The 25,797-nt window shown below is 37.4% G+C and overlaps 1 protein-coding gene across 2 annotated transcripts in view; it reads right to left on the bottom strand.

The window, feature by feature from the left end:
• daam1a (dishevelled associated activator of morphogenesis 1a) overlaps positions 1-25,797 on the bottom strand; it is a 55,549-nt gene that overhangs the window by 12,551 nt on the left and 17,201 nt on the right. For both annotated transcript variants that reach the window (XM_081394482.1, XM_081394483.1), the window contains exons 2-15: positions 14,769-15,002; positions 9,930-10,019; positions 7,740-7,811; positions 7,299-7,393; positions 5,547-5,880; positions 5,194-5,304; positions 5,004-5,107; positions 4,847-4,913; positions 4,645-4,762; positions 4,094-4,232; positions 3,127-3,185; positions 2,783-2,970; positions 1,820-2,098; positions 1,548-1,655 (exon numbers count right to left, since the gene is read on the bottom strand). In XM_081394482.1, the coding sequence (XP_081250608.1) occupies positions 1,548-1,655; positions 1,820-2,098; positions 2,783-2,970; positions 3,127-3,185; positions 4,094-4,232; positions 4,645-4,762; positions 4,847-4,913; positions 5,004-5,107; positions 5,194-5,304; positions 5,547-5,880; positions 7,299-7,393; positions 7,740-7,811; positions 9,930-10,019; positions 14,769-14,954 (1,950 nt within the window). In that variant the 5' untranslated portion in view covers positions 14,955-15,002. The remainder of the gene's footprint in view (positions 1-1,547; positions 1,656-1,819; positions 2,099-2,782; positions 2,971-3,126; positions 3,186-4,093; positions 4,233-4,644; positions 4,763-4,846; positions 4,914-5,003; positions 5,108-5,193; positions 5,305-5,546; positions 5,881-7,298; positions 7,394-7,739; positions 7,812-9,929; positions 10,020-14,768; positions 15,003-25,797) is intronic.

Genomic DNA, 25,797 nt, shown 5'->3' with positions numbered 1-25,797 from the left:
TTTGAGGGAGGGAGAGGGTGAAAGGAGTGGAAGGGAATCTGACCAAAAACAAGGGGGGGATATTTGTTTTTTAGTTGGTGGAAATCTGTCTCCTTCACTGTTGCATAAACTCCAGATGCATGCAAAACCAACTGCATGCCTCATATTCAACTTGGCTAATTACGAACAGAGACATCTTGAAATGCTCACTAATAAACTGAAGTAGGTCATTTGGTTCATCGCGTTTTTTAAGCAATGCTACAAAAGACAACAATTGGATGATTATCTACATAAAGAATGTGGTGAAAATTACATAAAAAGTACTATGGTGGTATCGTGGTACTGTGATAGTATCAGACGGTACTTTGATATACACCAATGTACTTATTAATTACTATTTTTTATACAGTATATGGTATCTCGTGAAAACCTTTTAAGAAAATGTCATATTTAATTCCAAAATCAAAATAAGCTATTTATAAAATAGATTTTCTGTTCTGTTCTTATAAAATAAAATTTATTTTAGGACAATTAAGATTAATAAATGTTTTTACATTACTGCTTTTCACGTTTACATTTTACATAAAACATTTTAATGCAAAAACTCTCTCATTTTTCATATTATTAACATCTTTTTCTAATTATTTCATATATTATTTAAATTTAAAGGTGTAGGGAAGGTGCTTAGTCAGGGAAGCACCATATTTAATTTTTGACAAGAATGAAAATGAGGCTGTGAGTAATAGAATACAGTCCTTTCAATAGACTGCACTTTTGTTTAACAACATTGTTCAGCTGACGAAACGTCTTTCTGAAAAATAAATCAGTAGACAACAACTCCATTAAGCAGTTTTGAAAGTTGTGAGTTGTGAAAATTACTTGATCTAAAACTTTTATACAGTAAAGACTGTACTGAAAACCTGACTAAGATCTATTTATACATCATTGTATTATTTGTTGTTCTGTTATATGCTTATTTTAATTTTAAAAATCATTTCTTTTTTTAAATTGTAATACAGTAAAGAGTACTGTATAAGAATTGTAAACTGCAAAGTGTGCTTAATTGCTCTGAAAATAATGTCACAATGCAACAAAACATTATCTTTATGCCAAATATAATTACTTTTCTGTTGATTTTCGGGGTGGAATGTAACCAGGACATTTATTTGTGAGATTTAACCATTCATATGGTACTCCAAAGTACTTCAGAGAGTACCATCAAACTATAACATGTCCACAAAAATTATAATTGTCAGTACCATTGTATTATCGCCAAACTCAAGAGACAGGACCAGAGACCACTTACCTGTCTAAAGTTATTGAACAGAAAGTCCTTTATGGCAAGCAGGGAGCAGGAAAGTGTTAGTTAGATCAGAAAATTTATAAAAGGGTAGGTGTAAACATCAGGCAGAAAAATAGAGAATACAGAGGGAGGTACAGAAATTCAAGGAGTGGGCTTAATTTTAGTTTGACACTGCAGTATTATTCATAGAATGCATTTGGAACAATGTGCACGATATTTACAATACAGGAGCAGACGGGTACAAATTCTCAAAGAATTCTTATACCTGCTGTCTCTGGTAAGCGGAGAATGTTTTTTCAATATCCTCCAAGTCCAATTGTTTGTAAACTCTGATTTCATCCAATTCCAGCCATAATGTCCCTTCCAGTTTATTCTGTTTGACAGAGATGAATAATTAATAAACTATGAATACACATCAAAGCACTTAGTTAAACAATAAATAAAAATTAAATAAATAAATGAATTATTCAAAAATGTAAAAAGAGGAATATTTCTAAAGACTAACAGTTATGTAATTGCAAACATTTATTAACTCACTTCACCAAGTTTGGTCCAGTTGAAAGACTTAAGCGGATTGGACGGCTGAGGGATGTTCTTCTTCGTCAGCGTGGAGCCCAGAAGACCTCCCAGGGGAGGAGGACCAAAGCCGGGCAGGCCTGGCGGAGGTGGTGGTCCGCCAGGAGGAGGGGGAGGAGGTGGGGGTGCTCCACCTGGAGGTGGTGGTGGAGGAGGAAAACCAGCTACACCTGGAGGTGGAGGTGGGTTGCTACCAGAGGCCAACGTGATGAGAGGGGGGCCACCTGGGATATTTGTCCTCTAAAAAAACATGATACAGTAGGAACATGAAGTAAAAGTGTTGTGAGGCTTTGAATCTGTTATAATTATGAATCAAAACATTTTGGTCTGTTCCAAACCCCAGTGAGCTGTTGACTGCATTTTTAGGCAACAAAGGCTCCAGGCTGTTGCAGTTATGCTGGCTTATACACAAACAAACAAGCACCACTGGAACTGCCATGATTATTTTAGACATGACATTACCATAGTATTCTCTGAAGTAACTTAGTTCATTTTGAAAATACCAAAGTACATGAATATGGTAATCATTCAATACCATTCTACAACTACAGTACTTTTAGTAAGGGGAACCTCATTCTGGGCAAGAAGAGAGCCAAGGGTTAGAATATTAGTATTTTATTTTCATATATATATACATATATACATACACACATCCTAAGGTGGTTTGCTGGTCTTAGTTCGTTTAAGATGGTCTAGCTGGATTATCTGGTCTCTTTTGACACCAGATCAGTCCAACTCGCAGCCAAAACAGGCCAGCAAACCATCATACTTTTTTCTTTTGGCAAGGAACTTAGAGCTTGTTCCAATTCAGTCACATATAAGGTTTCGTTTCAGTTAGGTTGTTGCCTTAAAATGTAGCTGCCAACAGAGAGAAAACTAGGTTTTGGAAGAGGTACTTTGTGCTTGTGTGCATATGTAACATACATTACTCATCTCATGTAGCCGGGCAGAAAGGTCAGCCACTTGCTGCTTAACAAGCTTATGTTCACTGCTTTCCTTCTCCAGCTTCTCTTTCATCTTATTGAGCGTTTGCATCATTTCATCCTTCTCTTGGGCTTTTGCATCACACTCTCTTTCTTTCTTTTCCAGCTTCTGCTGAAGTTCATTATGCTCTGTGATTCAAGCCAAAAAACAAAACAAAAACTGAAATCAAAATGCTTCATTATTTGACAACATCAGCAATGTCATCGCTGATTCCCATGCTGACGAAGGTACATGTAAACACCTAAAGCTAAACACTCCCTTAGCCTCATAGAGTGGTCATGTACCTTTTCTCATTTTTTCTGCTTGTTCTTTCCATTGTTTCACCTCGTTCTCGTTGACCAACCTGTAAATTTGAACAAGAGAGCAGTGTTGAGCACTTATGAATGGCTAAATGCATAGTTCACACAAAATCCTCTAATCATTTACTCACCTTAATATCATTATAAACCCATTTCATTTTGTTTCTACTACAGAACATAAAAGGAATGGAGAATGTTGTGTTCCACTCAAGAAAGAAAGTCATATAGTTTTGGAAAGACATGAGGGAGAGTAAACGATCACAATTTTCATTTTTGGGTGAACTATAGTTTTAAGTATCACCATGTGACCCTAAACCACAAAACTTGGCATTCATAATTCTTTAAAAAGCACAACAATGGCTTCCTATTAGTCGGGTAGGAAGAGCAGGAAACTAAGGAACGTTGGTGCGAAATGTTAAGAAATCAGAGAAAACCCTGTTGCCTTAAAACTAGAGTCAAATTTCAGCTCTGTAACATTTGATCAAACCACCAAATGTTTTCCATATGCATTCTGCATATTTGTTTTTATTTGACTGAAACTGTCCCAGACCGTCTCTCAGCCTCCGACTTGTTTGAACTAGAGTGAAGTTAAGTTGTGTCTCACTTCTAATTAATCCCATGCAAAAAGATGACACAAAGAAGTGTTTATTTGAACAGTTCTAAGATTATCACGTTCAGTCATATCGTGAAAAATCTATGGCCTGGCGCTTTCCTAAAATGTGATGAGATACAGGTGGATGGCTGGCTTGCAACAAATTGACTTTGAGACTGGATTACGTATTTGGGATTATAATTTTCAGAGCTAAATAATTGAAATTGCAAAATGTACCAAATTGCTGGCAGTTTTAGAGGGCATTAAAAGCTTAGGACATTAATAAATGAGAGGAATTGAGGACACAAAGGTACAACTACTTCTTTGGATACACAAATTCTTGGACTGTCCCTCACTTACATTCGCACCACGTTCTTCACGTCGAAGTTCTCAAGGGGAGCCACATCGGGGTCATGACCCTTGTCGTTCTGTAGGACAATCTGCTGGACAATTCGATCAAGAAGGAGCCAGTACTGCACAGTGTTCCCAGTTCTTTTGTCTGTGAGCAAAGAGCAGAGATGATGTCAACACTTCCAAGCAAACTACACAACGTTCACTACAGTGATCAACTGATATGTTTTTAAGGGCTGATGCCGATATGCAGACAGCAGAGTGGTCAGTGGCCAGTACAATGCAAATATATACACTACTGTTCAAAAGTTTGGAGTCTGTTAGAATTATATTATATTATATATATATACTTTTTTTTTTTTTAATGACCCCAAACTTTTAGAAGATAGTGTACATGATGAAAAAACATTGTTCATGTCCATTAATAATGGTATTAACGTAGTGGCACGTCCAAAACTATATACCATAGTATTCTTTTGTAAGTGGTATTATTTATGACGAGGTAATATTATGAGGTTTATTTGTTCACACTGTTATGGAAGGGAAGTGACATCACTCACAAGGCATATGAAGACAGTGCTGTAAGACAGACATAAAGTGCGGGAAGGCGTCCGTGTGGTTTATCCTCTTCCGGATGAGATCAAACACCTGAGTGGCACTTTTAGTGTCTATATGAACCTGAACCAAACAAAGAGACAATCTTGAAATTACTTCTGAAACAAACTGGCTATATTCAAAAACAAATTAAGACAGAGAGCGTACATTCTCAAACCGCTTAGCGAGGGCTAATTCATCATCATTTCGTAGCATCTCAAAGAAGTCCAAATGCCTGAAGAGTAATAAAAGACGACTGCACGTTAAGCTCAACAGAACTCGGCCAAGTACTTGAGGACAGCGCGTCTCAAAATACAGCACTTACCGATCTAACGTGGAGTTTTCATGGGACCGTAATTTATCAATCACTGGTTGGATTCCCAGCATTAGAAATTCATACCGCAAATGAATTCTGAACTCCAAACTGGTCTGTAAATGAAACGTTGGAAGTCAGGGAGAAACTCTTGGATGATTTGAATCTAATGAGATGCAGATGTGGAGAAAGTAGCGCTTACCTCCCCTGCTCCTTGACTGAGGACCGCGTTGATGAAGGACATGATTGCCGTCTTGAGGTTCACCTCGTCTCTGTAGCGGCCCGTACTCTTGTCCAAGTCATTTAGAAGGGTCTATGTGTAAACCGAGAAGATGGGGAGAAAGAATGAGAACAACAAAGGAGAAAGACCTCTTAATATTTCATTCATAAGTATCAACAGTCATGAAACACAAGCAGAACGAATCTCTCTGTGTTAATTGTTGCATTCGATTCAAAGGGACAATTTATGTACAACTGGTTTTTATGAATGATTTGTGTTTGAATAATGAGGCCCAATGTGGCTATGAGAGAAAAGCCTTGAATTTTCCTGCCCACCTGAAATCGCGTTCGTTCACAGGCGAACTTCTGATAGTGCAACATGGCTTCCAGGATTTTCTTGTGTCCTCCGGGCACCAAGCAAACAGCACCCATGATCTCCAGAACGGCCACTTTGGTCTTGATGTTCTCGGTGGCCAAGCTCTGCGCGATGATGTTGATGCTTTCTGAATGTGCGAGCACATGGGCACGTCCCTGAGAATTGTTCATCAGGGCTTTAATGCAGCCAATCAGTGAGGTGTGGATCTGAGATTCGGTGGTCTCGTAGTCCATCGTTTTCAGGAAGTTTAAGACGCACGTCAGTCCATCGAGGTCTATGAAGCGCGTCACAAACCTTGAGGAACAAGACAAAGGTCAGGCCAAGTGCATGAAAAGACATTTCAACTCATAGGTAGGAGAACACATGGAAAACTTAATGTCCTGAATTTTATGTGCATTTCCTGTTGTAGCTTAGGGACGGTTGCTTGGCCTTGTTTCTGGGGGATAGCAATACAAATTCCTAATAATTTTTGCATTTGCATTTAAATACTGTTTTCTGTGTCTGTTTTATTGCAGTCTTTTTGTGGATGAAACACTGAGCAATCACATGAGAGACATGATACGGACTTCTGTAAGTTGGACTGTATCTTTCAACATATTTTCTGATGTTCATTCATGTTTATTTCGTTCTGTAACGTAGTAAAAAGGAAGGAATTATCGCCTTCACTCGCGCTCCGCTTGAACTGAGGCGCTACAGTGATCTCTCGTGCCACATTAAAGAGCGTCAAAGCGGTATTTATTGTTTGAATTTTGTGATAAAATGGACAGAATTTGAAAGGTGAGACTTTGTTTCATATCAAAAGTAGCAAAGCACAAAGCTAATTGCGATTTATTGGACAAACATTAAAGATGAAGCCTGAAAAGTGACCCACAGTCTCTGTTCAACTTTCTCTTCATAAATAAATAAATGCATAATCTAGCCTATTTGATTGTCCTGTCAGAATAAAAATGAAAATGTGAACAAAAACAGTGCCTATTAAATGGCGGGGAGAGAGACAGAGAGAGGGGGGGGGGGCGGGCGGGCGCGGGCGCGGGCGCAATCGAAAAGTCACAAAGTGTTTGTGTACGTGCGTGAGGCGCGGGCGTGATCGAACAGTGGAAACGTAAAAATATACTCCGTCATTTTGTTGACATCATTCAAACTGCAAAGTGTTTAAGTTACTGTTAATTAAAATTTTAAGGAAAACAAATGTATTAATCTGAAATATAGCAAATTAAATTTCAATTCATTCAGGTACAATTACCAAACATATCTCAAGGTCTTTTTGTCTTTTTATTAATTTAATTTAATAAACTAATTATATAAAACTATTGTCAGTGCACTACAAATAAACTGGTTCTATGCCTTTACTTTATTAATAAAACTTATTTAAAAAATACAAGGCTTAAGTAATTTATTTTCCTTTGGTGGTACTGCCTGAGACATGCACAAACCTTCTGCATTTTTGTTTCGCTTTTCCCTCCATTGTACTGAACTCGTACCGAACCGTGATGTCTGTGTACCGTTCCGCCCCTAATATATATATATATATATATATATATATATATATATATATATGTATATATGTATATATTATATATAAACTAATGTTGAAGCACTTAGTAAAGGGGGAGGGAGACTCAATTGTAAGGTAATGTGCTTAATTAAGAGAAATGAAAAAGAACGATACAGTCATAAAATGACCCATAGTGAGTGTGTGCTAAAGGCAGTACCTCATGGGCTGTGTGCGGAGAGCTGTTTTCAAGCTCTCTATGGTCTTATTCCTCTCCTCCTCATCCTCCTTGTCCAGGGCCAGCAGGGACTTCCTCTGGTGGTGATATTTAACGTAAAGGCAAATAATGAATGGACTGACACAAGTTTGTCAGGTCAAAGTTTTGTTAGGTCAAAGTTTTGTTAAAGTACTTAATTGAAGAAATGTGTGAAGGAATTTATAGCTTCACCAATTATCTCAATTTTGATGAGTATGAGCACTCATTGCCCTATGAAATATTTACAGTTGTTTACCACTCTAACATCCCCAACAACTTCCTCAAGGGCAGCATATGTGAGTTTAATGACTCCCTCTCGACTAAAACATTTATGTCCTCAGGGAAAAGATGGAAATTAGCATGGTCAGGGAAATGTTTGCTGTCTAGCTTGAAAGTCATACTTACAGCAGCCATTGAATTTATCTGATCAATGTAGAATTCAGGCCAGCTGGTCGCCCCCTTAGTCTCTTCCTGTTCCTATGGAAAAACTAAAGATTAGCCTGCATACTAAAATCAAATAAAAAGACATTCGACAGACAGACAGACAGATAGAATTAGACAGACAGACAGATAGACAGACAAAAAAAAAGTTAATTCTGATTTTAAACTGCAAACATCTGACACAAAAATGTCAACGTTCTGTCCTCCACACCAACAGAGATCGTTTTGTTCCGCCACATTCTCATGTACTTCAACAGCTACGATGTGTGAGAACATGGCTTATCTAACCATTGCAATTCCCAGAAAATCGCATCCAACGATCCAAAAGTGCTTGTGAACGGAAATGTTATGTGTGTGTGTGAGTGTCCACAGCTGACACCTTGTTTGAGATGCTTCTTGTTACCTGAAAACAGACACAGACTCTGCACTTCGGCACTACTCCACTCCCAATTTTGAGTTAAACGCTCTGGCAGAGTGCTAAAAGGCGACGATTCAGTCCAAAACATGCCTTTTCCCATAGTAACTTATTCTTTAAAGCTTTCAATACAAAGCCTGGGGTTTGGAAACAATACCACAGTGTTTTGTGCTATGCTCAAGTGTCTATAATATAGCAGCTGCTTGCTCTTTCAGACTGAGATTGACTTTTGCTGGCCAGGGTAAGTTTGGAATTGGGAATTGGGGTTGTTTTGGGGGGTTTCGCGCACCACATGAGCCGATAAGCTTCCAGGAATCTTATTTAACAAGTCCACCCATTGTTTTATTACCACATTCTGCAATTATACAATTTAACTAAACTATTTTGGACCATAGGGGCTTAGAGATTAATAAAAAGATAGCTTGAAACCAAAAAGAAGGGTGAGAAAGTTCTCATTATAGTTATTATGAACACAAACACTTCATACCAGACATTCACAAGTTCCTTTGCCTCAACATCTTGACAGTAGTTTTAGCACTCATTATATTGCACGGTGTTGGTTCCACATGTTGCTCAGACCCCAAAACTCCACTGGGAGGAGATTTGATCCAGGCCTTGCAGGTGTAGTTGGCTGAAACACCGCATTCAGTGTTTTATTGAGCTGGGATTACACAGCATACACATTTTTCTAAGACAGTTTTGGTTGAAGCATTTCTGCAAATTTCTTCAAATCTGTAGTTCTAAAATAAAATTAAATATATTGTTTTACTGAATAAAAAAATGGAGTACATGAAAATAAACAATAAAAAAAAAATCTATTTATTTTCTGCCTGTATTTCCTCTGGGGAAAACAAAAGAAAATATGGGGAGGAAGACAACATTTGTGGGACCCTACTGACTTTTTCTGTATGGCCAAAAAAGATAATCCTAAAAATACTGAAAACATCATCTTTTTTGTTTTATATAAGAAAAAGTCAAACGAGTTTGGAACGACATGACGGTGAGCAATTGGCAGAATTTTCATTTTTGGATAAACTATCCCTTCAAGTTGAGAGCTGACAGGCATAAGCTATAAAAATGTCCAACTGAAATTCCATCTCTACTAGTGTATAAGTTTGCAAAGCTTTGATCCATCATAGAGAACACCAACATAAATGTTTGCTTTAATATATGAATGAGAATAAACTTCATTCCTAACACCATGATGATTGACAGTATTCTTTTTTTAAGTGTTTTTGGAGGACAATAGGTCAGCAGCTGAAGATCGATCCCCTGGTGGGTCATGACCAGGTAACTGGTCATGAACTCCAGCAGCCGTAGACAATCCCCAGGCCACCGCTGTGTGGTTTGCTCTTTAGTTCCACCGGTGTAAATGCCTCTTATAAATGAGGGTTTACAGAGTGTGTCAGGGCAGCCTGGGTTCTGTTACCTCTCACTCCTCAGACCCAAATCACACATACTGTGAAAATAAACCCTCGCACTCAACACCACTTCTCTGTCCCGAAGCCAAGCCTGTGCTAGCACCGTTTACATAACGTCCTTTTTTGGATGTACGGTAAGACTGCGATGTGTTCACACATTTAGCTGCTTAGTTTCAAACTCTACGGTCAAGTCAGATTAAATTGGTTTTAGGAAACTGCTATGGATGTTCAAAGCCAGACAAAACACTTTGACATGGGTCTTTCTAAAAAAAAATGGAAAAGGTCCTTGCCCAGTCCCATCAAGTGGCAATGTCTTACCTTCTTCTTGCTACAGTAGATTTGCCATTTCTTCTCAGCAGGAAGGCCAAACATGGCCTCTCTATGTTTCTCCGAGAGATCCAGCTCATCCTGTAGGAGAAGGAGACATGATGAGAGGTTTCAAGTGTATTCTCTAAAATTTCAAGCCCAATAAATGATGTTGAATTGGTCACATTCTCATACGGTTAAATACTTAATCAACTTTCAATATAATATAATATAATATAATATAATATAATATAATATAATATAATATAATATAATATAATATAATATAATATAATATAATATAATATAATATAATATAATATAATATAATATAATATAATATAATATAATATAATATAATACAGTGGTACTGAATATTTATAATATTTATGCAAATAAGTAAATAAATATCTTACAAGCAATGGCTGCACAATTTTTTTTATATTTTGGTAAATATATTTAAAGTTGACAATAAATAAATAAATACATAAATACCTTACAAATTACAAGGCTTGCACAAAAATATATATTATATTTAGGATATTTATATTCATGAATATTTATTGAAACTATGAAATGTAAAATGTAAACAAACTAAAATGATTGGGCAAAAGAGGAAAAAACATTGAGTACTTAATGAATGTCAAATGTACTTGGCAGTGACACAAGTCGGCCACGAGACCTGAAAAAACCAACATGACTTAAAGTCTGACGTCAGTATCTGGATATCAATGACCCTGAAGCGGGAGTTAATTTCCCACAATTCTGTGTGAGAGAGAGACCTCTTGTTTCCTCACAGCAAAGAAATTATTTAGTCATGTAAACCATCAATTAATGCCTGCACGCTCCTGTGACCTCTGTGCATTCCCATGATGCAGTTCTGGACTAAATTGATCATATTCAGTCCAGATGTTTGGGCACAAGTTAATTAACATCATGTGAGAGACACATACAACAAGCAGGTCCAGAGACCACTTTAACAGGCTGCATAAGGAAATAATGAGGATGAAAAGGATGAAAAATACAGGGAAATCGTATAATCCAACTCGTAAGTACTCATGTATATTTGAGCAGAGATTCCAGAGAGAGAACATCACATCCAGACACCACATCTATTGTAGAGGCAGGCAGGTCAATATCTGATCTTCTCCAGATCGTTCTCTCATACTATTCCCTCTTTATTTCTCTACGGAAAAGAACTGAACCTGAGAATTGTTCACTGAAAGTCATTTAGATAGAAGCAGCAACAAGTGATAACTGGATGATTTCAAGCAGTGACAGCAGTGTACTTGCGACATCTAAAAAACTCTAGCATTGCGTCTGGTTGTGACAGAGTTAAATTATGAGACCAGAGTTGCAGTGAAAGCAGACTTGACTAAAAAAAAAAAATTTCAAAGATAAAGTTCAGTATTCCTTCATGAGGAGGACAGCTTTCTCACCTCAAATCGATGCAGAATCAAAAGTCTGCGAAAAGTATTTTCCTGTTAAATCAACTTAACATGACACTGATTGACATCTCAGTTGTGTCTCTCTGTGAGAGCTCAAAGGCTCAGCAGGGGACAGGCTGCGTAAGAGATGGAAGTCTGGCGCATACAAGTCATCCATGAGCCCATCTGTGCCAAATGCCTGCTGGTCATGCGCTGGTGGGCATGAGACATACAGACGTAACTCTACTCAATGGAGTCTGCAGAGCTAATGAGGGGACGTCCATTGTCTAACATACTCTTTACTGGACCATTAGCAGGGAATGCTTGGATTCCCCATATTATGGAATCCAAGACAAGCACTGATTCACTCCACAAATGGAGGAATGGTAGAGCAAAGCAGTGCTTTAATAAAGAATAAGCTTTTTCTAACTATTCCTATGGGATTCTTTGGAATGAACCCAGTTAACAGGCTCTGTTTGTGATTTTTGGCCATGTGGGCATGCAAGCTTACAAACTTTGCATGCTCTGTCTAAGCAAAAAATGTAATGGTGAAAATTCATCATGGGATGCAAAGACAAGTTCCTTCTGTTTTAATAAGTTATCCTTTACATGCCTGTCAGAATAATATTTGACAAAACCAAAGACCAGATTTGACTTTCAAAGTGGCCTGTGTCCAAAAGATATAATAAAACATATAACAAACTAAAAAAAAACAAAAAAACATGAGTGTTCCATCTATCCATCCATCCGTTTACCCACCCATCGATCCATCAAGCATCTATTCACTCATCCTTCCATCCATCTGAAAATTCATCATGGGATACAAAGAAACGTTCCTCTCTGCTTAAATAAGTTATCCTTTACATGCCTGCCAATAAATGTTTGACAAAACCAAAGACCAGATTTGACTTTCAAAGTGGTCTGTTTTCAAAGATCTAAAGTATGAGGCCCTAAATAGAAAGTTGAATAAAACATAGCAAACTAAAAGAAAATTTGACTACAGTGTCAGTGAGTGCTCCATCTAGCCATCCATCCATCTAGCACAGTGTTTCCCCTATAAATTTTTCCAGCAGCGGTGCTGTTACATGCCGGAGGTTGTTACGAAGCTGCTCGCGGGGGGTCCGGGGGCATGCACCTCCGGAAGATTTTTTTTTTTTAATAACCCCTTAAACCATGACTTCTGGCAAGTTTTGTGGATAGAAATGGACATTTTGAGACATACATTTTGAGGCTCAAATGTAAGAAAGGGGCACTATGTAAAAAAATTAAATATATATATATATATATGTAGGCTATATGTGCGATTAATTCATTATTTTTTTAATCGATTCCCAGCCGTAATATATATATATATACAGTGCTATGCATAAGTTTAGACACCCATACTAAAAAGAGGAATAAAAAATCTTTTGGAAATTTAACTTAATGCCTTAATTTAAAAAATTGGGAAAAATCCAACCTTTAAGGACACCAATTTTCTTTGTGAATGAATAATGTATCGTAAATAAATAAATGTTCTTCCTTAAAATACAGGGTGCATAAGTTTGGACACCCCTATGTCAAATTCCCATAAAGGCAGGCAGATTAAAATAGCCCCACATCATCACATAGCCTTCACCATACCTAGAGTTTGGCATGGGGTACTTTCCATAAGATCATCTCTCAATGCAAATCAAACCAGCTATTAGGCTAACTGAAATAAAACCATGCCAATCTCTAGGTATGGTGAAGGCTATGTGATGATGTGGGGCTATTTTAATTCCGAAGGCCAAGGGAACTTTATCAGGATGCATAGTATCCTGGATCCATGAAGTAACTGGCCTTTAAAAATAAAAATCTGCCTGGCTCTATGGGAATTTAACATAGGGGTGTCCAGACTTATGCACCCTGTATTTTAAGGAAGAACATTTATTTACGATACATTATTCATTCACAAAGAAAATTGGTGTCCTTAAAGGTTGGATTTTTCCTCATTTTTTAAATTAAGGCATTAAGTTCAATTTCCAAAAGATTATTTTTTTATTCCTCTTTTTAGTCAACTAGCATGGGTGTCTAAATTTATGCATAGCACTGTATATATATATATATATATATATATATATATATATATATTACGGCTGGGAATCGATTAAAAAAATAATGAATTAATCGCACAATTTGCTGTGATTAATCGCAATTAATTGCATTTCCTCCAAACTTGTAATCATCAATATTTAAATGTAGAATCACTAATTAAATCAAACACACAAAAAAGGGGGAAAAAAGAAAAATGTCCACACAAATTGGACAGAAAATAGCCCTATATTAAAATATAAAACATCAATATATTATTCTTCATTCAGTTCTATGCAACATACTCAGATTTAACATATTTATTTTTTGACTAATTATCAAAATAAAGTATAGTCATACAAAGCTCTTATTACCAGAGTATGTGATCAGAGCAGGTAATTTTACCATGCATGGCTATACCAGCTCAGCAAACAGAAGTCTACTACTGAGAAATTTCACGTTATTTGAGCATACTTTGCTATTCCAGTGCATGATCGGTACATGATTGGAGCGTTTGGGCCGTTAACCACAGAGCAGAACGCGCATCGCAAACACGGAGTGGAACATTGAGCAGAGAGCGCAGTGCGCCGACACACACTCACACACACGGAACCGAGAGCGCGGCGCAAACACGGAGCGGAAAAGACTCGCACGTGAAGTAACTAAAACAAGCTGCGCGAGAATGAAACCTTAACGCCGAACACGGAGGGGCGGGACGGCATATTTTCCATAGACAGTAAAAAAATGGACACAGCGACCCCATAGACTTCAACGGAGAAAAGTTCGTACCGCTTTCTCCTTTGCACAAGCGCTTGCTCGCTCTCCCGTGGCGTCTGTCGTTGCTATGCCAACCATGAACAGAGGCGCGCCTGAAAACCTTTTGATCTGTCCATGCTGAAAACGTGCGCGCCGCGTCGCTTCTATTATGAGCGCGCTTGCCGCGCGCCCACATTTGAAATATCTGCATGTGAACGTGAATGTGAACGGCCCCTTTTATGGCAACGTGTGTAAGTGAATGTCGTGATATTATTGATCATGTGAAGATTTTGCAGCGGCGCTGATGCTGCTTAATACATTGTAGGGGAAACACTGTAGCATATATCCTTACATCCACCCATCTACCCACCCATCCATCCATCCACCCACTCGTCTACCCACCCATCCATTCATCCATCCATCCACCCACTCGTCTACCCACCCATCCATCCATCATGGAATACAAAGACATCTATCCATCCATCTATCCATCTATCCATCAATCTAATTGAGAGTATAGGAATTAAATAAAAATAAAATAAAATAAAATAAAAATAAAATAAAATAAAGGAAAGGAAACAAAAGAAAGAATCTGTGGTCATGGTACAGCACATACCACCAGTTCAGTGAACATGGCATCCAGTTCCTCGGTGGGGGGCATGGGCAGGGTGGGCTCCATGGTTTGCAGTGTGAAGTTGCTGTCATGGCGGAGGCGATAGGTGATCTCAGGCTGGTCCCGTCCCTTTAGACAGCAGCAGAGGAATGACAGGCCCCGTCCTCCTCGCTTACGTGAGGCCATCATGGCCAGAGGCCCAGCCAGTCAAATGTGTCTCGCTTCAGCTACGACACCCTGTCCAAGAGAAAACAAAGAGAGAAAATGAGGAGGGGGGGATATCAAAGCTGCAAAAAAAGGATACTGAGAATAATTTTTTAGTTCACTAATAATGTGCATGGCTGTGCAAGGATGCAGCTAAATGCAAAACAGAACAACAAGGTTGAAAATCATACTCTCACCCAGGGCTATTTGCAGCCATATGTTACATGAGAAGTGTGATATACTGAAACTAAAATGTATTGAGTATACACTCTTGACTAACAGGTTACATTGGACCTCCCACTGTAGACCAGTAGCAATACGGAAAATATCAGTATTGGTGGATAAAATCTTACTGCCCTGAAACAAAATCAAGGCTTTGATTATACTTCATCATATTTTGCAAAGGTACACAGATTGGAGCCAATAAGACTTTTTTTTGAAAGAAAGAAATACTTTATATGCAGCACTCATTGATTACTCATTGATCATTACATTGTTTAAAAGTGACGAATTTCTATGAAAAGTTTCATAAAAATGCTGTTGTTTTAAACTGTTTATTCATCAAAGAACTGTTTTCAACATTGATAATAATAATAAGAAATGTTTCTTGAGCAGCAAATCAGCCTATTAGAATGATTTCTGAAGGATCATGTGAAGACTGAAGAGTAATGATGCTGAAAATACAGACTTGCCATCACAGGAATAAATTATATTTTAAAATAACAGTTTTTTAATATATTTAAATTGTAATAATATTTTTGTAATATTGTTGAACAAGCAAATTAATGCAGCCTAAGTGAAGATCAGAGACTTACCGAACGGAAGTTATGTACAAAAAATGAGAAATGGGATAGACTGTTTGTGTCTGTGCAGTGATACTATAATATGCAGCACTGTATGATCTTACTTCCCATTACAACAATCACATAAGCCTCATAAACTCCAGAAACACACAGTGACATGATTCGACACGCAGATTGTCATGTAGACAGATATAATATAGCCATAAAAGCAATAAGCTCTCACATTACACTATTTGGTGTTTTTCTTCTGCAGGTCTTCTGAAGCCATATGATAGCTTTGTGTAAGGAACAAACCATAGTGTAAAATTTGATCTTCTGTGCATCAAGATAAGATTTTGGTCTGTTCTTCACACAAAGCTGTCAAATGACATCTGAAGACTTGAAATATAGTGCATAAACCAACTTTAGGGTGCTTTTATATATCCTTTTTTGGGCTTATTTGGAACGTCATGAGGGCGAGTAAATGATGACTGAAATAAAAAAATTGGATAAACTTTCTTTGAATGCCTTTAACACCAGGGGCCTGATGTATTTAAACGTTACATATGCACAAAATGGGCATTGTATATGTGACCCTGGACCACAAAATCAGTCACATGTCGCACAGGTATATTTGCGGCAATAGCAAAAAAATAAATTGTATGGGTCAAAATTTTCGATTTTTCTTTTATGCCAAAAATCATTTGAATATTAAGTAAAGATCAAATTCCATGAAGATATTTTGTAAATTTCCTACCGTAAATATCTAAAAAAATATATATTTTTGTGAGTGGATGCAGCAAAATCGCGAACATAAACAGACAACTTTAAAGGTGATTTTCTCAATGTTTCAATTTTTTTGCACCCTCAGATTCCAGATTTTCAAATAGTTGTATCTCGGGCCAAATCGTGTCCTATCCTAACAAACCATACATCAATGGAAAGCTTATTTATTCAACTCTCAGATGATGTATAAATCTCAGTTTCAGAAAATTGACCCTTGTGACTGGTTTTGTGATCCAGGGTCACATATACTATATAAACATCATAAAATATATGTTTACCTTATAGGAAAAAAATTGCAAATATATGCATAGATTTGTTTAAAGCAATTAAGAATACTTTTTGGCCAATGGAAAATATTGAGAATAACTCTTCTCTGAAAACTTTATCTGAAATGTATACAATTCTGATTTATTTATTCTAAAACAAGGCAAGGATACTGAATGATTCTTAGCAGTGTAATGCACATAGTCCGTATCTTATATTTTCCTAATGTCTTGCATCGTTAAACATGATATCACGTGGATGGGAATATGCATGATATGAGGATATGAATAGCAAAACTAGGCGTTGTAAGCTCCATTTATGGTTATTTCGTGGAGGAGACGGGTTGGAAATGCATACGCACAATCATCCGCAGACTGGGAATTATAAGGGAATTTTGCACAGGTTCTGACGTAACTTTTGTGTGTATGCAAAATATAGCTTTTGTGTGTACGCACAATTTTAGGATGAAATCTGCAGAAAGTTTTATACAAGAGACTCCCTTTGCGTCTCTTCATGATAAAAGTGTCTGCCAAATGACTACTTGCTACTTAACCACAACATCCCCTTGTTTGGTCTAGATGTCCCTAGATGTCCCCTTGTTTGATGTCCCAGATTTCATAAAACACAAAAGATACATATAGCCTATACAAAGATTTGTCTGTCTGTAGTCTATATCCCCAGACCTCACACAATGATGAAACTAGCCCTCACCTCTCAATAGACTAAACCGTGTTCATCTTCCCTTTCTCCATATAAGGAATTACAGAGAAAGTTACCATGCCCAACTTTTATCTTCATTCAGTCCTGCTTTAATGAGTACACCGGCCTGAGCTCCAGCGCTAAAGCCATCATGACCCAGAAGCCGTCAAACATAAACTTCACTTTGAATTTATGATCAGACCCAGAAGCTCAAAATGACCAGATGTTTCCCTTTAGAAGAACAGGGACATAAATGCTTAAATGGCTTCAGGATTAGACTGCAGTTTATAGTACGTGTGTTTGTGTAAAATCTGCTCAGTGTACTTGATCCTGCAGAACAGGTTTATAGTGCCATCATACCCAAACACAAACTTAAAAGGTGATGCCAAACATTATCCGCTATCCAGTTTGACCTCTGAATGTTTGTCTGCAGCTTATCTGAGAAAAGAAACTGCTGAAAATCACAGTTCTTTCAATTTTCAGACCATCAACCATCAGAATCAGAATATAAAAGCAATTTTTGGAGGCTTTTGTCATTTTTATTTAGAAGATGATGGAGAATTTACAGGAAAAAGAAGGGATGAACCAAGAAATGACCCAAGCTAGACTCAAACTCTGGGTGAACAAATAGCTAAATTATATTAAAGACAACTACTACAACTAAAAAACACAATTTATCGAACTGAATTTAAACAGTATTTAGCCTAACTGAATGCTTATTTACAAAAAAAAGTTATTTCATGTAGGGACATCTGTGTAACCCCATTGAGATTATTAAAATGAATCTGTGAATCATTTCTTTCAACTGGTTCTTTAACATGACTCTTCAGAATGATTCGCTAAAATCAATAGGACTTCCAAATGCTTCTTGAAATTGAGAACGGCTATTGTGAGTGTGTTTGATTATTGCCTATGCTTATTTGGTTATTAGGCTACATGCACAGTACAACATGGCATTAAAATGTATGTGTCATTTGTGAGCGTTTTGTTATGCTAGACACAACTTATGAAAACAGAATGATGCTGAAAAAGCTAAAGTAGAAAATATCTAAAAGACTGACATGCTACTGAAAAATGTAGTTCAATTACTACAGATGCAACTTTTAGTTTAGTTAATCCTCAACTATTATCTCAAAGAGGGAAACCCCTTGTTTGAATACTTATTGTTTCAGTGAAAAACAGGATTTCAAACCATGAATTCAAGTAAGCAGCATCTCTCATAGAATTAGGTTCAAGATACAGTATAGACAAACAAAGGAAACTCTCCTGTGTTTTCTGAGCCTTGAAACGAATGATTCAGTCTGCCATGTCAACAACCTGGATGTTCACACTAACACGGCCTTGGGTAATTTCCCAACAAGGAAGAGTATCTCGATTCTCACACTGTAACCATTTAGCAGTGATAACCCAGCAGAGCAGACACAGCTGTTCCGCTGAGCGAGGCTGGGAATTTTCTCACCACTGGGTTTACTTCATGGTGTGAAAATAGCTCCGGCCTGGCTAGCAGCAGGTCAAATGATCAGTGGGCAAAGACCACACACTTCACACTATAAAAATGGATTCCACTTTTTCAGAGCAGCTTATTCAATTTCTTAGCAACACTTCTTAGCAACATTACATTTAGAAGATGGAAATCTCACGGAACCATCAAGAACACAATTTGTATAATGAAGCCTATTTATAGGGCCATTTGTTTTGCATGATGACATTAAAAAAAAAATCACATAAGCACATTTCCCCCCAAACTCTCATTACTGTAATGCGTTTAGGGAATTTGATTTTGAGATTTATTTTGTAATTCCCATTGTCCTGATAATTCTCATTTCTCATTACTGTCACTGTGTGGGTTGCAGCAAGGGAGAGATGCAGGATCTAGTTGCAGCAGTTACATTTATTTACAAAAGAACCAAAATACATAACACGCAAGAAAAATAGGTGAACAACAAGGATAAAGCAAACCACTGTGATATCAATGAGAACGGACAAAGAACTACTAAAACGAAAGGCTATACATAGGTTAACTAAGCAGACTAGAAACAGGTGCGCAACTAAATCAGTAACCATGGAAACAAATGAAGACCAGGGGCGAATTGCAAATGGCATTTTTGTACCCTTGAAGGGCACTTCGGGAAGGGGACGCCATTTATAGGGGTGTTCCAAACGAAAGTGAAAAACTGAATCCCTTCATGAAGGGCACTTCCACAAGGGTTCCACAAGTGTCATAAATGATTTACAGTTATGCCACTGTAAATCATTCACAAGCGACAGATTTTAATCCCACATGCCACTGCTGGATGTCCTTGTTCGCAAGGTCTGATCCAAACTATGACCCACAAGCAAACACCGCAAAGCAAATATTCTCTTCTTTTGTAATTCAAACTCGATACAATGCATGAGCTTATCTGACAAAAGTCAAAATAAAACGGCTAATCCAAATCTCCACATCTTGTCCAAACAAAGCATTGGGATCGCCAGGGAGCAAAATAACCTTTACATCCTGGGAAACCCCTAAAATGTAAACATCTTAAAAAGACTATGCTGGAACAGGAAAGTTATTATTACAAAACCTACAAATGTGTGACTGTAAAAAAAAAAAAGATTGTCTGCTCCTCATCTTTCAGCTCACAGGCTTATGGGATACCGCAGTCTGCACAGAGACAGGTGACTAAAATATTTACAACTAAAATAGTAAAAGAATCAGCAGCTAGCCTAAATGAAAGCAAACATGTGCTGTGATGAACGGAGCATAACATTGTATCCCTAATAAAAAATGACATCTTTCCCAAAGCCCAAATGAAATAAGAGTCTCGTTGTGCTTGGAAAACACATAAAACAACCAGTTTATATATAAGCTTGTCTTTTCTGAATGGATGACTGTTAACTGAAAAAAGAAGCATGTTCTAAAAATTTTGGTCACAAGTCTATTTCAATTGACATGCATCATTGAAAGTCTTGTTACTGTTTACTAAACTTGTGTTTAAAAAAAAAGTGATTTAAAATAAAGTTTAAATAAAATATAAATATTAGATAAAAAAAAAAAAAAACAGAAATGTTGCCCTGGGAAATAACTGAAATAAGTTAAATACAATAAATGAATGCTACTACAAATCACAAAAGCACATAACAAAATTGCAACGTTTGTTGTATTCCTGAGCATCTGGTATATAGACCTTATTCACATCTTTGTTTTTTAACTGGAATGAAAGCTAGGCTGTGAGGGATAGACTCTCTTCACTGGGTTGTACTGTTATTTCATGTATTTTTGGATTCTTCTGCTGACGGAACACTGCAAAAATATAGGCTATTTCCAAGAAGTTTCAGTAGACAAAAAACTCCAGACAACATGAGTTTGTTTGGTATCTATTAAAGGTAAGACTCAGGTAAAAAAAAAAATTATAAATCAAGGGCTATCCAAGACAAGACTGATACGTCACAAAAAAAACATGCACACAACATTTATAAAAGTGTATGAGTATAAAAGGGAATACTGAAAACAAGCACATAAAAGAATTGGGAGGGAACACCAAGGAAGGTAAATCTCAAGTAATGTGCATGTCTGTTCAGCAACTGGCATGAAAATGCCTCCATAATATGCTTGTCTTATGAAATCTCTCTCTCTCTCTCTCTCTCTCTCTCTCTCTCTGTCATACACCAGTGGAGCTAATCCATGACAGCCCAGCCCGTGTATCTCCATGCCCCACCCTGGTGACCGCACTTCAGCAGGGTGTGTGTTAACGTTCACTCCACACGTTCACACCACCTCTCTGATCTGATTCACCAGGCCTCATTTATGTAAGCAAAGTTCTATCTTTATGAACGGCTGTATTGATCCTTCTTCCGGAAGCAATTCCCATCAATGCTGGATCAGGAATAATGTATTATGGGAATATACACCAAAATCATCAAGCATGTTTACACTTCTGCACATCATGAAGAACTGTAAATGCACTCCTTCTCAGATTAATGGTTTCAGAATGAAAGTCAAGAGCAAATATGATATAGCTAGGCCTACAGATAGCAGCTAATAGCAGCTTTATAGTAATAAACAAAACATAATCAATGATGCAAACTTCATAAAAAATTAGACAAATTTCAAATTCTGCTGCAGTCAGTTCAATGTTAATTCAATTTAGTTCACTTTATTAACTGTCGATGTTGCAAAAACCGTCAATTATGAAATAAAGTCGAATTGGCTATAAAGCAGCTCTGCAGAAAACAGTAGTGCCATTATTCAGCTCAGTTCACTTCTCATCAAATAAATAAATGTAAATGTATGCATTATATAGCATTTATTTTAAAGAGAAATAATATTTTCAAGCAAAACATTTAGCAAGAAGATTTTTGTGAAGTTATGTTAAAAAACAAAACAAAAGATAAACTATTCAAAAATAAGATAATTTGGACACATTCAAATGTCCATATTTATATTCGGCTTGTCAAATGTCCATATTTATATTGATGAATTCATACAACCACTATCATCAACGTGAGAAGTTATTAGAAAAAAAATGGCTCAGAAAAGTGATTTGTTTGTAAATGCCATTTGGTTTTCTGATGCAATGACATTTAGACATTTTAAACGTGACTTCAGTGTACAGTGATCTGTACATTTTATCTATTCTCTGAAAAGCATTTTGGCGTGTTGAGAGCATCTGTAGAGCTGCATGCTGCGCACAAACAGTCATTCAACTGAGGACATCTGTGACTAGAACTTGAACAAATGCAGTAGGTGTGGGCGTTGAGAGCTAAATCTTATATCACAATATGAGTCATTTTATTTCACGATAACTATATAATCACCAGCTAGATATTTTTGCCTTAAATAAGGTTATGATATCAACATTTTTTAGACCATTGAAATTTCATAATTCTTGTCACCAAAAACGAATTCTAGTCTAAGTATAAAAAAAACTCTCAAGCTTACTTAACCAAGTAAACAAAGTAAACAGTGATAAAATAAGAACAACAAAACTAATTACAAGCATATAGGAAAACATTATTACAAAAGAACAAAGACAAATGAAGCAGACCTACCTAAAAAATCTTCAAGCACCAGAAATAAAGTGTATCTACATTAAATCTAGATTTATTCTTAATAAAGTGATTCAGTCAAGAGCAATGGGTAGGGCTGGGTACCGGGTTCGATACTTTTTAGGTATCGACCGAATTGCCTCGATACTATCGAGTTTCGAAAAATGACATGATGTTCGGTACCAGATTTCGATACCTAAGGGATTAACTCGTCAACGTCAGTGCTCAAACAAATACATATGAAATGCACAACGACACACATAAAGTCGCTCACGCACATACACGCAAACTCTACACACACGAGACATTCATATGAGACGCGAGCACACACACACATAATACCTTAAAGATGTGGAAAAGTCGATCAAAAGTGTGGGTACATTTCTCCAGGCTCGATGCCAACTATTTCTGTTTCACAATATTACAAGTTTTACTGTATTTTTTATTTTTTTTAAATCAGCTTTGGTGAGCATGAGCTCTTTCTTTACAAAACATTTTTTGTTCCTTTGTGCTTTTTTTTGTTCCTTTGTGCACTCGCTAAGGAGCATGAGTCAAACTGAAAAAATAAAACCAACGTTTTTCAGAGGTAATGTGTTATGTATCTTGTTAAAATGGATTTCATAAAATTGGTATCGAAAAAAAGTATTGTTAGGAACCGGTATCGAAACTGAGGTATCGAAATTGGCACCGGATCGAAAGATTTTGAACAATCCCCAGCCCTAGCAATGGGAGACTTTCTCTCTTCTGTTGTTTGATTAACATTATACTACGGGCCTGTTCAATGCTTGTTCTAAGGTGTGCAAGTATTTTCAGGAAACGCACGGCTAAAGTAGTTCCAGGCAGGTCTTGACCGCATTACATGTCCATATCACTTCGCCAAATGATTTCAGTTATTTCAAAAGGTCCTTACAGACCACAACAGCAAAAGAACCAAAACCCACAATGACACTGACCAAGCAAATTAATATAGTAAACAATAGGATAAAAATAACAAATTATTTCCACGTTTTTGCAACAAAATTACATTTATTTCTGTAGGAAAAGCACATACTCTTTCTCCATCTCTCTCTTGCACTCAAACGCACACACATACAGTATAGACTCGCACAGAAACATGTTGTCAGTGCTACTATTATGATTGTATCCATAAAATAGTTTAGCAACTTACAAAGTTGCATGACATTTCTCACAAGAGGGGTAATAACGGCCAAGCAGATAAACAATTTCACTATTAGTAGAGACGCACAAATTCGCACACGCTTAATCTCTCTCTCTCTCTAATATCTGCATAGAACGGTGAGGGTATGAAGAGAGTTTACGGTCCCATCGTCCAGATGGTTTCTAACAAGTGGCTAAACGGGACTAGAGGCTGTCGAGGAGAGTAAACATCATCACACCAAAAAGGTAAACTCAGTCCGCTTTTACAGCATTGTTATAGTAAAACCTAAAATTATGTTTTGGAATTAGCAACAGAGGCATGGGATGAGATATGCAAGAAATTAGTCCTACACACAAGAGCTTCATTTTCTAATAGTTCAACGTTCTATGTTGTCAATCCTTCCTTACTTTATCACACAAAGTGACAGCAGCCTAAAAAACCTGTTGCCATCTAAGACCAAATGTACGGATCCAATATATTGATTCACGTGCGTTTTCTTACTCAACTTTTGCATTCACTTAAGACATAGGGCCTAACTGACTGTTTACGAGGATACTTGCAAAGACGGGCACATAAGTAGGCCTATGTGTATTTAACCGACTCAGTTTATTACTCGCGTGCTCTGTGAGCAGAGGCTTCATGTGTGCGCGTCTCTCAGACAACGCTCAGAAACCATCTCACAGCATGCGCATATAGCAAAATGATTTCTTTTTCGCTGCTTATTGCGCTTCAACGGTTTAGGGCACTTTCACACTTGGTTCGATTGCCTGTTCCGAACCCGAGTTCGATTGCTCCCCCTCCCCCTGCCCCCAATGGACTGTGTTCACATTATATTATTTATATCCGAACCGCGGTACGCTTGCGTCATCAGGCTGCAGCTGACGTAATGGTGTTGCTTGGTAACCGCGAATGAAAAGGCGCCCAAATGGATAGACTTGCTCGGTTGACATTTGTTCTTCTTTTTTTAACCTTTGGTTTTGTTTTCAACATAGACATACAGAAACACACTTGCGTCTGTCTGCCGCAAAAATTCTGAAAACGTTTCAAAGACAGCGGGCTGTCCGCCGAAGACGCATTATACATCATCAATAGCGGTTCACTTCCGCAGTTTGGTTTGATTGCGTTCATATCAGACCACCCAGACCACCTTTTTAATCGGACTCGAGTACGGTTCGCGGGTGCGCACCCGAGTTCGGAAGACAGCGTTCACATCATCCAAACGAACCAAACTCTGACGTCATTCGAACCCGGGTGCGCACCAAAAGTGCTAGTGTGAAAGCGCCCTTAGAATCACTTGGTTTTAAACCTCAATGCTTAAAAAATGCATGCAAATGATAAGCTTTCGTGATGTTGCAGCACAGCGATCGCATAACCACGATAAAGACTAGGCCTATAGTCCAAAATTTCTACCTGTTGACATTTCCACCAGTTAATTGTGTCTACCGCCTACCCCTAAATGCCAGGATGTTAATTATTTTTGAATATGATCTGACAGAAGGGTCTGATTTGCCTTAAAGAGGCAAAACATTCTTATTATCCTCATTCCACAGATAGATCCTAAGAGATATAAAGTGAAAGAAGCAATTATAATTCCAACCAGTATTGCTATAAACACTTGCTTAGCTTCAGATCACAGAGCGCTTTGTCTTCAGTTGTCAACAAAATGTCTGGAACCTATAGAAAATTGTATCTGTCCTGGTTGTTGGTTTTAATGCAAATGGCTGAATGTGGAGGAGACAGAATTACTATTTGCTTATCGGTCAATCGCCAATAGAATGAACAAATCTGGCATGCATAGCTTGAAAGCAAAGATAAGCATTTTAAAGATGAATAAAATATGTGCATTCTTCAAATCCATGGGAAGACAAGTGTGCCTGTTTCAGCTTTGTGTACTTAAACTAAACAGTTGTAATCAGTTTCATTAAAAGTCTGACCACATTTAGGCACAGTCTAAAGAGTTTGGGCAGTTTCATTTATAAAGGAGAGAGTTCTCAAAGAGGCACACAACTCAAGTGATGTCATAGGAAATGTACTGCTTATGTGCTATTTGCATTTTCTTTCTTTGCTGTTGCAACGGTTGTGACAGGAACAAGATATTTGGATAAGT

Source organism: Scardinius erythrophthalmus, assembly GCF_964197995.2.
Source record: "Scardinius erythrophthalmus genome assembly, chromosome: 19".
Taxonomy (NCBI): domain Eukaryota; kingdom Metazoa; phylum Chordata; class Actinopteri; order Cypriniformes; family Leuciscidae; genus Scardinius; species Scardinius erythrophthalmus.
Note: the sequence above shows the minus strand (reverse complement) of the source record. Positions and strands in the feature narration are given on the sequence as shown.